Below are 14,452 nucleotides of genomic sequence, written 5' to 3' on the forward strand. Positions count from 1 at the left end.
AAAAGGAGAACAATACCAGATTCACAGGGTAATTATAATGAGTAACTGACATCAAACATGGAAGAGCACGTTGGAAATTCCAGAGTCACGCAGCCTTCCCTGAACAGCCCCGAGCATACAAGCCCACCCCTCGCTCACCTGCTACAGTGCTCTCTTGTGCCACTGACTTGCAACCCCTGTCATGAAGAAAGCACATCGTGAACCCCTTCACACGTGTCTCTCCTGCCAACTAAATAAACAGGAAGCTCACCAAGGTTTATATTCACCCTTACGCTGAGTATGCGGAATTACTAAATTCTGATAAAATGAAAGAGGAAGTCCCAGACAGAATTTAGAAAGCTTCGGTGGTCTCTGGCTATGACCAGTTACCGGCATCCAATGCCAACACCCCAGTCTATCTCCTGTCAGCTGGATGGTCCCCAGTGAGCCTGTCACTCCCACGAAGGTGTGGGGGGGGGGGACCCAGCAAATACTACCTCCCGAGCCTTTGCTAGAGGATGACAGCTAGTCCCTACTCCCTCAAAATAAGAGAAAATTGGGCCAAGGTGAAGCATGAGAGATTTTTACTTGTCCCGAAAGAGATACTTGACCTCAGATTAAATGCTGGATGAGGTTTCTGGGACAAATGCTCTCCCTCAAGGAAACCCCTCAACTGGTGGGACGACGAGGAGCAGTGGTTGCTGAACTCGCTACATGTTGGGATCCCCTGGAGCTTCGGCGAGCACGGGTCTGGGCCTCCCCCAGCTTCCCTCACCCCACACCGGGATTTCACCGGTCTGGAGTGTAGTCTGGGCTCTGGAATTTTCCAAAGGTCCCAGGGGGTTTTAATGGGGAGACAAGTTTGGGAACCACTGGCCTGGAGGAAGTAGAAGAACCAATGAAATGGCCTCTCGAGATTCTATTCAGGCCGAGGACAAAAGAATCGTAAGGAGCATCATAACGATAGTTAACTTCTTACCGAGGGCTTTTTGCAGCGGGTCATGCCCGATGCTAGATCTAAAAGATGGGAGTCTCAATCTAAGACTCCACGTGATAAGGACGTCCTCCTTATAATTGCACTCATTTTACAGGTGGGGAAAGGAGGCTTGGAGAGATCTAGTAACTTGTTCGAGAACACGCAGGTGAAGGGGGTGGTATGGAGATTTGAACCCAAGCACTCCGACTCCAGAACCCACATGTATTGCAGAAGAGGTGGGGTCTCTGGTGAAAGAGGTGTCCCCTTCCTCACCTCCACACTCTGCCCACCTGCCACCAGCACTCTCCTGAAAGGAAAGGGACAAGTCAGTGGAAGGCTTCAACTTGCCCTGCTGGTCTCCCAGTTACTGAAACCCAGGGCTGCCAAGAGGGTGAGGCCCAGGGCACTTATCAGCCACCAGATCACAGTCTCGGGCAGCAGCAGGAGGCAGGGTTCAAGAGGACTTGCTGGTGTGACTGGCAGGGGCAGCCCCTGCCGATCTGCTCCCCATCACAACCTTGCATCTCCCGGGTCTGGAGGTGGTTATCACCAAGCGGCACACACACGTGGCAGGGGTGTGGGGACAGAGAAAGGGAGGGTGGAAGAATTGCAGTCACCAGCCCACCCAGGGAGGAGGGGACAGCTGCAGTCCTGGTGTAGGTATGGAGGCCCTTAATCTCCTTCAAATGGGAGCTTTTGGACCCCTTGGCAGCAGAGGAAGGCAAGGATGTGACAGGGATCAGGGAGAGCAGTGTCCTGGGACTGCATCAAAGCTCCTGGCCTTGACCTCCACACCCTGAGACCACTATTCGCCCTACAGAAGAATGTCAGACCCAGAAGGTGACAGAGACCACCGGCCCAGAGCGTTCATTTTACCATAAGGAAATCGCTACAAAAAGAGCAAGGACTTCGTCAAGGTCACAGGGAAACCTGGTGGTGCAGAGCAGTAGAACTTGGGTACCCTCCTTCCCAATCCATAATGAACACGAGCCTTTGAAGAATTCCCACAGCGCCCGTGCTCCTGCAGCCTGGGGGAGAAGGACGTGGGGAGCTTCACCTCCAACCTCTAAAAGGCCCTGCTTCCGGGGGGGGGGGGGCGGGCGGGAGAAGGTGGTACTGGGCACACAGGAACACCCCTGGGGAATCCTTCTCCTGACTTTTGGGTTATGGTGGATGTTTGTAGCAACAACTAAGCCTTCTCCTCAGGCTCCAAACCAGCCAGAGTCCCCACCTCTGCTATCCTTTTGACCAGCATCCCAGGGCTCACCTGGAAACTATCGGGCAGTGTCTCTCTTTCTCCTAAAACGTAATAGGTGTTCTGGGGCTACAAGCCCTCCCAAGGTCTCAGAGCAGCCCTGCACGTTCTCATGGCCAAGGTCCAGAGATAATATTTTTCCAGGCGTATTAGGCTCTTCCATCCACCACGCTTGAAGTCATGACTCTTAATACACCCATTTATAAAGCTGGCAACTCTCTCTTGTCTCTGAGGCAAAGGGAGCAACTACACAGGTGTGGGCCCAAAGGAAAATAAGGGTTAGACCGGGATTGACTTCCAAGAGAAACTTCGAGGCCCTGGTAGGGGACTGGGGCTGTCTGGCAGAAGGTACTTCTATACGCGGGGTCAAAGAGGAAAATGGGAGAGACTCAAGGTTACAGGGCTGGTCAGTGGTGTGGTGGGGACCAGAACCACAAATCCACGGGGGGTGGAGGGGAATATGAGACCTGGGGGAAACTCCCAGACTCCCAGATCGTGTCTCATCTTGCCCATGGTGGGAGAGACACGAACGGAAGGAATTAGCATTTATCACCATTCCCTCCTTTAAAGAATAGGTGGCTTCCTGAAATGTTGTCCATAAATGGGAATGACACTTCACCGAGCTCTCGCGTGCGCCAGGAGTTAAACAGATGACATCATTCAACCTGAACAACCTCATTTTATTGATAAGATTTAGCGCGGGGGGTGGGTGGGGGGGAGAGGTGCCAAGCACCTAGCCCACAGTGACACAGCTCTGCCAGTGGGAAGCCCGGGTCACACCAGGGTGGCCTACCTCCAAAGCCCGAGAACTTCCCACGGGGCTGTGTTACTTGCTGCTTTCCAGGGCAGTTTCGGGACGCTTTGGAGTGCAGCTGCTGGAGCTTGAATCCTGGCGCCAGCACTTAAATCTCTCTGTGCCTCAGTTTCTCATTTGTAAAGTAGAGATAATAACCCTGCCCACCTCTGTGAAGACTGAATGAGTTAATCCGTAAAAAAGCTGCTTCGCAGAGTGCCAGGCAAATCACGAGAGAGCATCGGTTTCAACAAAGATTATATTGCTCCACGATATACACAAGTCTCTGTAAACCAAACTGTATTTTCCATCCAGCTTCCCTGAACAAATCAGAATGGGCATCGTGAGCAAGGAAACATGGCCCTGTGCTATCTTATAAATCATATGAAAGATGCAGAAAGCTTTCTTCTTTAATCATCCTACTGAAAGGAATGTGGCAATTTCTCGTCCGTTTGAAACAAGCCATGAGGCTAAAGCACCTCTCTCCAGGCTGCATTCCCCGGCCAACGGCGAGTTTGCTTTGAGAGTGAGGCTGCAGCCCCTGTGAGCACCGGCTGCAAGGGGACAGCCCCACACGTCCCTCCCTCTGACTGTTCTGGCTGTTCCAGGCAAACTTTCCACCTGGAGCTAGAACGTTCTCTGTCAAAGCGGCAGCTGTGTGTCGTGTTGCTCTAGCCCGGTGAGCGTCTGGCTCTCTTGCAGGTGTGTGCTCACTTAGCTGAGAGTTTCTGCGATCGCCAGACAGCGTGTCTTCTCTTTCTGTTGACCTGGCATCCTATGTCAGGCCTTTATGCTAACGAGGACCGTGACTTATAAAGAAGGTACTCATGCACGTACTCTATGTCTGTTCAGCTTTTATTTTGCTTCTCCCACCTACCTGTCCCTGGTTTGAGAGGGGCCCCCTGGCCCTGCACTGACCCTGTGTTCTGTCCAGGTACCCCTGGATCCACCCTGATGCTGCGCTATGTCTGGGGTAGGAATAGGGGTGACCCCTCATGAGGCTATTCTAAGTCCTTTGTCAGCTCTCATGACTCTTCATATTGGAAGGCTTCACCCCACGTCATACCAAATATGATAAAATATACCCCTGGCATATATAATTTTTTGCTATAAAACACTTGAATTTGTATCATTTTGCTTTTTGAAAATATTTGTCTACCAGCAACTCATTCGATTACAATTAGCTGCAATTAATGGACAATTTCAGACCTACCTGGAATTACCGAAAAGCCAGGAAATCTAACCTACAACTTTTTTCAAATGTAATGGAATTTTTAGGAATTCAGAATCTTATCAAGTAAAGAAGTCGTAAGTATCATCCATAGCATCTGGTGGTGAAAAGTATGCCTCTCCTGCCCGAGAATTCTAGAACTTCCTCCCTAGAGTCCCTCCAGGCTCAGGCCAGAACCCTCTGTGTGAAAGGGACTGCCATGACCCACGGGCATGGACATGAGAACCAGCGACTCTGGAATCCAGAATGAAAATTCTACCACCATGTCTGAAACACAATGCAGTTTATTGAAGATACAGAACAGAGTTCTTTTCTTGGAGTCAAAAAGGGACAAGTACCACTCATGGGAAATCAAAGCACCAGCAGGAGGTGAGGGCTGGGTGCCTGGTTACAAGATGGGGAAAGAGGTGCATGCAGGGGCTGGCTGGGGCTTTCCCATAAGGCAGTGGGATGTGGGGCTGGACTGGGGGCTCCTGTGGGTTGGAGGCGATGAACCCACCTAGCTCCTGGGCCCTGCCGCTTAGCCTGGCTTTGTGGGGATGGACGGTGTTTCAATGCAATCAACCTTCCCAGCCAATTTTGGACTATGACGCTAGTCGTCTGGAAAGGGGGGACTCCTGGGCACAGGTCAGCAGCTGTGTTGGGAAAGGGTCCCACGGGGATGTGGAGTAGCACGCTCAGAGCTGCGGTGTGCGGGCAGGTGAAGGGGTCTGGGGACATCTGGGGTGCCCCGTTCAGAATTTGTGGTGGGACCGCTGGCTCTGGGAGGAGCTTTGCAAGATGCGGCCTGAGCTGTTGCTGCCGCCCCCGCTGACGGCACAGGAGCCCCCAGAACCGGAGAAGCCCCTGCGCACCACCGAGCCCCCGCCCGAGCCCAGGCCCCCGCGGCCCAGGCCCCGGTGGGCCCCAGCGCCACCTCCCAGTGAGCTGCCTCCCAGGGCACTGGCTCCCAAGGTGCCCCCTCTGCCGCCGTTGCCGCCCCCGCCGCTGCTGTTGTGCACCATCTCTGCAAAGAGCATTTGGGGTCAGGGAGCCTGTGAGGCGCCCTACAGTCCCAGGGCAGCCCCCTCTGGGGTCCCGCCCACCGAGACTCCGCTTGGGGTGGTGAGGGCCAGCCAGCAGCCAGCAGGGGAAGGAAGGTGGCCCTCTGGGACTCAGAGCCCATCGCCCAAGAGCTCTTCCCAGCCTGCGGCTGGGATGATCTCTCCCAGCTCTGGCCCGGGATTTGAGGAACATTATTCCCAGCCGTCCAACCCCTCCCCAGAGAAAGCCCTGGGTCCTCACCAATGCTCACGGAACTCTGGCACTCTCCAGACATCCTGGAGGAAGACCAGACCCCAGTATCAGTGACCTGTGCCGCTCCTCCCTTCCCTAGATGTCCCCGGCCTAAGTCAACAGTAGTTGAGGCTGACATTAAGAAATAGGATGGTAGGTGCTGGAAAAATCATGGCATGTGTTCCTTTCTCCATCTGAGTCAGGTTGGACTTCAGTTCTTGCCCTTTCCACTAACACTCCAGAGAGTAACAGCCGAGGAGCGCTCCCTGGCCTACCCACCCCCTTCCCACTCCTCGGGATCCTCTTTATTCAGTAAATATGACTTGAATCCACATGGGCCAGCGTCCCGTACCCAAGGGCCAGGCTACGGGAACCAACTCTACAGAAACCTCCAATTAAGGCAATAAGAAAGAAATGGCCTGGAAATAATATTTCTGCCTATGACTGCTGTCTGCAGACATGTGTTTTACAGCTAAAACATGAGACAAGAAAGGGTGGAGAAGCCTATCCGAGATAAGGCTCTGGGGTGTCACTGCCACCCGAGAGCACAGCTCTCCTGGAGGGCTGACAGTATCTTGCAGCCCTGGAAAGAAGGAGGCGGGGCCTGTCCAGGCCTTACCATCCCCTCCCGCGGTGAGCACATGCTTGCACGCGGTAGCCAGCAGCACGCTGCTCAGGCAGCCAAGCCACCAGGCCTCTGGGCCTCTTGGGAACCAGAGGGGCTCCCACTAACCTGCACTCCTCGCCCTTCAGCAGCTTGCGGTAGGTGGCGATCTCGATGTCCAGGGCCAGCTTGACGTTCATGAGCTCCTGGTACTCGCGCAGCAGCCGGGCCAGGTCCTCCTTGGCCTGCTGCAGGGCGGCCTTGAGGTCCTGAAGCTTGGCATTGGCGTCCTTGAAGGCCAGCTCCCCGCGCTGCTCGGCATCGGCGATGGCTGTCTGCAGGCTGGCATTCTGGGTGTGGGGCGCCAGGAGTCCAATTTAGATTCCTATACCGAGGGCCTGCCCTATGTGCTTGGTGCCTGCATGTGGGTCCCCTCACACAGGGCAAATGAGGAAACCACAGCCCACAGAGATTAAAGCCTGGGCCTCCCTCTGGGTCCTAGCCCGTCAAGGAGTGGGATTGGCGACACCTGGCCTCAAGGACCTAGCCCAGCTCACAAGGAGCCCGACTCTTCCTTTATCTTTCTTGCCTTTCATGGTGACTGAGCACCTTCTGAAGACCTCCCTCCTCCAAGAAGTCTTCCTGAATTATCAGAGAAACTTTCTCTCTGCCCTAGCGCATCTAGATGTGGCCTTCCTAGGCTACTCTCCCAGTTCAGTCTTCACACAGTCAGCGTCTTCCCCCAACCTCTCCAGTCTTGCTGGTGTTCAGTATTTCTGACCCACATCAGCCCCCGGACTCCAGGGGGGCAGGACCTTGCTGAGCACCCAGCCCAGAACTGCACTTGGTCAATCTTAGCATGCGTGAGTCTCGGACATGAGTTCGCTGGAGTACGTGCTGAGCCCTGAATTACGTGCAAGCGTAAGCCCGTGGTCTCAGACACGTGCTCTTCCTTCTCTTCCCACCTGCTTCTTGACGCTCTCGATCTCGGCCCGCAGCTTCTGGATCATCCTGTTGAGCTCGGAGATCTCATTCTCGGTGCTCTTCAGGTCATCCCCGTGCCTGCCGGCCGTGGTCTGCAGCTGCCCCAGCTGTGTCCAGGAAAGAGTCACCCTTTCAGAAAGCCAGCAGGGTCCTTACAGATCCCCTAACTCAACCCTTCATGTGACAGGCAAGAAAACCAAAACACAGACATGTGACTTGTGCAAGGTCACTCAGCTGGAGGAACCAGGTGCTCTCCTCCCTGCATCCGGGGACCTGTCTTCGAGCGCAATAGCTGTGTATGTGGGCAGACACGCTGCACCCAGCCCTGTGCTTTATCTCATCAGACGTCACAACTACCTGAGGAGAAAGTTGTGATTAACCCCATTTTATGAATGGGAAAACCAAGATACAGATTGCTGGATCCCATGACTAAACTCATCCAGCTATGGAGTGAAAGTGCTGGAACTTGAATGCACACATTTCAGATGCTGGAACGATCTTAACCAGCAGGCTTGTCCCTCCTTGGGCAGAAAAGCCAGAAGAGTCAGCAGTATATGGGCCAGCGTATGCCCCATTCAGAGGTGAGATGGGAGGAGGGGGACAGAACTCCTGGTGTCTGGGGTCCCTTTGCTCAATCTCCCTCTCCCTCCCCCCACTTCTTTCCGGACATTGGCTTCAGCCCCTCAGTGTGATCGAATCAGAGCACACGATGACAAAGTCCTGATTGGTGGAGGAGAAATGGAAATGTCTCCAGCGATAAAGGGAGTGCAGCCAGAGGGACTAAGGATTTCTCGACCTTGGCACTACTGGATAACTTTTTTGTTGAGGGGTGGGGTCATGCATTATGGGGTGTTTAGCAGCAAACCTGGCCTCTACCCACTAGACTCCAGTTGCACCCCCATCCACACCCCAGGTGTGACAACCAAACCTATCTGCAGACTTTGCCGAATGTCTCCTGGGAGAAAATCCTACCTTCCCCTCCCGCTGAGAGGCACCAAGTTAGAGCAGAGTCAGAGCTCTCTGGTTAGGAAGGGAGATGCAGGGACGCCTGGGTGGTTCAGCTGGTGAAGCGTCTGCCTTCGGCTCAGGTCATGATCCCAGGGTCCTGGGATCGAGTTCCACATCGGGCTCCTTGCTCAGCGGGGAGCCTGCTTCTCCCTCTGCCTGCCACTACCCTGCTTGTGCTCTCTCTCACACATAAACAAAAAAAATCTTTAAAAAAAAAAAAAAAAGAAGGAAGGGAGCTGCATGTGGATGAGACCAGACCCGTGGGGCAGGGCAGGAACCGCCATACTGGAGATATAGAAGAGAATGACTCGGAGGCAAGGGCTGCCCGGGCAGCTTGATGGGGGAGCCAGAGTCCCCAGAGTTACGTGATGGTGTCACCCACCTTGCTCTGGTACAGCGCCTCGGCCTCGGCCTTGCTCTTCCGGGCGATCGCCTCATACTGGGCGCGGACCTCGGCGATGATACTGTCCAGGTCCAGGAAGCGGTTGTTGTCCATGGACAGCACCACGGACGTGTCGCTGGTGTCTGACTGCATCTGGGACAGCTCCTGCAGAGCCAGGCAGACACGCCCGTTCCTGAGCAGAGCCACACCAGGGCTCCCCAGAACACGCAGAGCCACCAGCTCAGGTGGGGTTGCGTCTGACTGAGGGCCGGGTGGGAAGATGTCACCTCAGTCAGGAGCACAGACAGGACTCAATGCCTCCCGGTAAAGCTCTGATGAGCACCTTCTTCTCCAGGAGGAGGACAGCAGGGGGATCAGAGGCCCGCAGGTGGGGAGCAGACTTACGGCATCGTAGAGGGCCTTCAGGAAGTTGATCTCATCGGTCACACTGTCCACCTTGGCCTCCAGTTCCACTTTGGTCATGTAGGTAGCATCGACATCCTGAGGGACAGTTCAGTCACTGTCCCCTCCAACCTGTGGGCTGGCCCAGTCCTGGGCCCTGAGGAAGGGGCCACCAGAGCCTGCCCCCTGGGAGCTCCCACTCAGGGGAACTGAGGCCCAGGCAGACAGATGCTAACAGGACTAGACTGCCGTCTGGCAGGCTGACCTGGCGAATGCCCGACAGAGAGGAGCAAAAGAGGCAAAGGGCTGAGAGGGGCAAGGCGAGCGGGGCTGGGTCACCACACTGGGCCCTGGGTGAGGAGGGTTTGTGAGGAGGGCCTGAGGGCGAATCTAAATTTGCAATACTCAAAGTTTCTGTTTAAATAGCTCCTGGGAATGTACTCCTGAAAAAAAACAAAACCCTATTTCTTCTCTTTGTCCATTTTCTACTCAAAACTCAAGGCCTAATCAGATTCCTAGACCCCATGGGCCCATGAGGAGAAGCAGCATGGCCAAAGTCTGGGAGGCCCTTTCTAGCCTGCTGCATAGACTCTTCAGGCCCTGCCCCTGCCCTCCCCGCTCGGCAGGCTCCCTCCCTGGCCCCGGGCCCTCACCCACACGGCCGACAGGAGACCCTCAGCTTAGCAGAACTAAACTCGTGCTTCCCCTCAACCTTCAAACCACTCTGCTTCAGGAGGCCTTGGGCTGGGGGGGGGGGGGGGGGGGGATCCTTCACCTTCTTCAAGAGTACGAAGTCGTTCTCTACAGCCGTACGTTTGTTGACCTCCTCTTCGTACCTGTGAGAAAAGAGTCCCTTTCCGATCCACCTTGTCTGGGACGTCCCCATGGCCCCCGAGCACTTCTCGTAAGTAACATGGACTCAGGGCCTCTGGCAGTTTAGCTCAAGGCATGTGTCAGTGCAACGCACAGCCTCCTGGATTCAGGGGAGAGTTCATTCAACGGACCTCACTGAGCATCTACTATGCGCCAGGTAGCGCCGCGTAGCGGTGATGGTCATTACTGGACACCGGAGTAGAAGCCTCTTCCTAGCGGGGTCCTATTTTGATCAATCCCAAAGGGCTTCCTGGAGAACTTTGGATTTTTTTAAAACCATTTATATGAGCAAAGGGAGATGACTGAGCGGCCAGGAGCTTTCAGGGGGAGGCGTGTGGTGCCGACTCTGCGGGTAGCACGTAGAGCAGCCCCGTGGGCTCCCAGTAGATACTTCCTGAATTCATGAAAACCAAGAATGCGTCGCTAAGAACGTGCCAGGTCCTGCTTCATGAATTATGTTTGTTTTAACCAATTCCATCCTCCTTACAGCCAATAGGGTCCGTACTACCCCTATCCCCCTTTACAGGGAGGACACTGCGGCACAGAGAAGCTGACGTGCTTGCCCAAGATCACAGAGCTCATCAGGGGCAGAACAGGGCTCGACCAAGGCACAGCACGTTGCTACTCACTGAGAGGCTTGTTGACGGGGGAAATAAAATTCCTATTTGGAGGGGAACTTGAAGACGACCTAGCCCAGGAAGGGCAGAGGATGCTTTCTGAGTCTGCTAGAGTCATGCATAAGCTTCAGGGTGTCTTGGAACTCCCCAAATTATATGTATGTATCCTTTCATTAAATTCTCCAAAGGACATCTGCATCAAGCAAGCCACGAGCCTCTCTTTTCAAGACTGGGATATCGAGAGTCAGAGAGGATGCGGTAAATTCCTACAAGCTTGCAGCCAGCTGGAGCCCAGGCCTCCTGCCATCCACCCTTCCCGCCCTCCAGCCCCACCCCCCACCCCCCAGTCACCGAACCCCGGGACTGGCAAGCACGAACCTCTTCTTGAAGTCTTCCACCGTCTCCTCCATGCCCCTCAGCTCACCCTGCAGCCTGTCCTTCTCCAGGTGCAGCCCATCCAGGAAGGCCTTGAGACTGCTGATGTAGTTCTCAAAAAAAGGCTCAAGGCTGTGGTTGGTGGTATTAGAACCAGAGCCCTGCTCCTGCAGGAGGCTCCACTTGGTCTCCAGGACCTTGTTCTGCTGCTCCAGGAAGCGCACCTGCAGCCCAATGAGAAGAGCATCGAGTCGCTGTGTGCGGCCAGCCCCAGTCATGATGGCTCATGACCTCCCCAAAGTCCCAGGGGTCTCATCGTCTCTCCTGCAGGGCTGCATTTTGAATGCTGCAATAGTTAGTGCTAACCCCGTGTGGACAGTGGTGTTGGTGTGACGTGGGAGAGGCAGAGCCCGACTGCGCAGTAAGGAAACTGAAGCCCGAGAGAACAACAGTCACCCAAGTCAGTAACCAAACAGGACTAAGGTTTCCCGATACTGATGCTTGATGATCTTCCTGCTCTATCATTCATTCATTCATTCATTCATTCATTCATTCATGTATTCCTCCATCATTCATTCCTCAATCATTTAGTATTTGACAAATAGCAGGAGATTCCAACATCCTAGAGTGGCCGTAGTCCCCACGAGGAGGTTTGCAGTACAGGTGGGTAAACTGCACGAAGGTGGGAAAGAGCAAAAGCCATAGGGAAATGGCTTTCAGGCAGCCCTTGTCCCAGGAACAGGGTCCAGATGCCCCTAGAGTTCGCCCCCTCTGCCAAACCTGGTTAAATGTAGGGCTCAGCTGCATTTAAACTGCACCGCTAGCTCAAGATGACTCAAACTGTCACTTGCTGCAGAACATTTCTGCACGCAAGTTCAAGGCCAACTGCATAAACATGTGGAATAAATATCCATCAACCGACCATTCAACAAACATTTGCAGAGCACCAAGCTCATGCCAGGCTTTATGCTGGACACGCAGGACCCCAAGACCTGGGAATCCCCCGGGCAGGATGATGAGAGCTGCTGCCGAGAGCTGCTCCCGGGCCCATCTGGAGGAGCAGCATTGTCCCATCACCTGCCACTTTCTGCGAATGCTTTATTGGGACACCCAGGTGTCTGCTGGGAACGAGCCAGTCACTTGACTTTGAAGAGTTTCACCTTACAAAGGTCTGGTATTCCAATCTTAAAACACTTTTCCTCCTTTGGCTTTGCCCAGGACACAGATGTAGGGTGATGGAACCCCAAAGAGTCCCTACGAATCCTCTCCTAAAGGCCTAATATCGTCCCAGGATCACAAAGAGATTTCCCCACAACACACTCAACAGTATGGTTGAAACCCTCAGTTAGGAGCCACCCAAACCTAATACCCTGCGGTGACCACAACAATTGTCATAGTGGCCCTTGCGTGGAGTATCCAGAGCACAGAAATCCCTAGAACATATCTCAGCCTTGCTTGCACACATACACGTGTATGCAAATGTCAAATGGCCTCAAAATCCACAGCTCCTCACACTGAAGTCTTCCCGTGAGAACCACCAAGGAGGTACCCCTCACCCCTACCCATCCCACCTCCTCAAACCTCTGCATTCCTCTTCTCAGGCTGATGACAGGTAAACTCTTCTCTCAGACAAATCCAGCTTGGGCAGAGTCAGCCTCTCTATCAAAGGGGAGCAGCTCACTGTCACCCTGGCACAGAGAGGGAATTCTGTGCTTGGCTTTCAGAGAGCAACAGTGAGGGGACATCCGTGATGGCAACGAACAAGCCCAGCAGTGCCTCTGACGAACCACACATGGAGTGGGGGCACACGGAGGGGGCGGTAACTCCATCCAATATTTCCATCATCTGCTGTTACACCACTTGCTGACATGCCACAGAGGACGTGAGGTGTAGGACGGGCCCACAAGTTCTTCCTCAGATTCACAATGAGAAGAAGAAAAAGAGACGATCCCAGTTAAGCCAGGTTTCCTCACTGTCCAGCTATCCCAGGATAGGCTCACCTTGTCGATGAAGGAGGCAAACTTGTTGTTGAGGGTCTTGATCTGCTCCCGCTCCTGGGTCTTGACTTGCCCAATCTGGGGGTCGATCTCCACATTGAGGGGCTGCAGGAGGCTCTGGTTGACAGTCACTTCCTGGATTCCTCCAGGGAAGCCACCAGGACCGAAGCCACCAGGCCCACCAAAGCCATGGGGCCCACCCAAGCCACCAGACCCACCAAAGCCACCAGCTCCACCAAAGTCACCAGGGCCACCAAAGCCACCAGCTCCTCCTCTAAAGCCTCCAGCTCCTCCACCAAACCCCCCAGCTCCTCCAAAGCCCCCAGCCCTTCCTCCAAAACCCCCACCCATCCTTCTTCCACCACGTCCAAAACCACTGCTTCTGCGGGCCCCCCCAAGCTCTCCGGCCCGGGAGCTGCCTCCAGCCACACTGATGGAAATCTTCTTGTTGCCCCCAAGGTTGTAGAGACTCCTGCTGCCAAAACCTCCTCCCATCATGGCACAGGCAGCAGACCCACCACCGCCCCTGCCTGAGCGGGATGTCGAGGAGGACCTGGTGGAGCTGACCCGGCTCTGGCCTGCCACAACAGCTGAGTGGCCACCGAAGCCCTGGCAGCGGCCCCCACTAGAAGATCTGCAAGATTGTTGGCTGTGGCTGGCCTGGCGATTCATGGCAGACAGCAAGGTATTCCAAAGGAAGGACGGATGGAAAGGCTAGAGGAAACTCAGACACCTTCTGAGGTCCTGGGCTGGGGATGGCCTTTATATGGGGCCGGGGAGCTTGGCTGGCTTATGATGCCAGCCAAATAATTGAGGTATTATCAGCTTTGGTTTGCCTGGCAGCAAGAGGTTGAGTCCAAAATTCGTAACACACCTAGGTAATCACCCCAAATTTCCAGATTGCATTGTTTTTCCAGGGTTACTCACCTAAAATAAGCTGAAGTTGGGAGAGGGGCCATCCTCAGGGCTGGACACAGCCCCTAATCCCCAAGAGACTTACAGTACCACCACCACCACCACCACCACCACCACCACCACCACTCCCCAGGAGTGATAGGTCAGCATTTCTCTATCTGTCCTGTGTTCCCACAGCCACTCTGCCAGCCCAGCCAGAATACAGGGATGGATGCAAAGCCCCAGTGAGGAAGCGGGGGGGAGGGGAGCAGGAAGAAGGAAAGAGCCAGGAGGAGAAAGACCAAGGAGGTGGGGGGAGATGCAGAAGTTAGCGAAGGGACAGCAGGTGCCTCTGGGGCTCTTGCCAACCAGGGAGGAGAAAGTTCAAGTGCGAAACACACATGGGACAAGTTCTGAGCCATGAGGGCTTTGGAGGGAGAGCTGGAGTGGGGTAGGAGAGAAGGGTCAGTCTGAGAAAGGTAGGCATGTGCAGTGGACTAAGAGGAAGTACAGACCATGGCCAAGGCCCATGAGAAGGAGAAGCAGGTGGAGAGAGGGGCCCACAGGGAGAGGAAAGATGCACGAAGCCCACTCCAGCCAGGAGGAGGGGTCTAGACCACCTGGTCCAGGACCAAGAGACCACCAGCCTTTCCTCTTCCAGGCTCACGTTAGGAAACGAATGCAAGATTCCCAAGGCGGCCTCCTCTCCTTGGCTCACCTGAGAGCCACTACCTTCCCCATCTTCCTGGGTTCCTCCCCAGGAAAATTTAAGAAGAATGAGAACGAAAAAATCACCTCCATTCTGCA

The 14,452-nt window shown here is 54.5% G+C and overlaps 1 protein-coding gene across 1 annotated transcript; it reads right to left on the reverse strand.

Moving 5' to 3' along the window:
• Positions 1–4,968: 4,968 nt before the first annotated feature.
• LOC123794563 (keratin, type II cytoskeletal 3-like) lies at positions 4,969–13,423 on the reverse strand. Its single transcript, XM_045800729.2, has 9 exons — positions 12,755–13,423; positions 10,758–10,978; positions 9,665–9,725; positions 8,893–8,988; positions 8,488–8,652; positions 7,079–7,204; positions 6,243–6,463; positions 5,519–5,553; positions 4,969–5,240 (listed from the first exon to the last, which is right to left on the reverse strand). The coding sequence occupies exons 1-9, from the start codon at positions 13,421–13,423 to the stop codon at positions 4,969–4,971; spliced, it is 1,866 nt and encodes a 621-aa protein (XP_045656685.2).
• Between the last annotated feature and the right edge of the window lie 1,029 nt (positions 13,424–14,452).

Source organism: Ursus americanus, chromosome 25 (genome assembly GCF_024610735.1).
Source record: "Ursus americanus isolate L20-20 chromosome 25, mUrsAme1.1.p, whole genome shotgun sequence".
Classification (NCBI taxonomy): Eukaryota; Metazoa; Chordata; class Mammalia; order Carnivora; family Ursidae; genus Ursus; species Ursus americanus.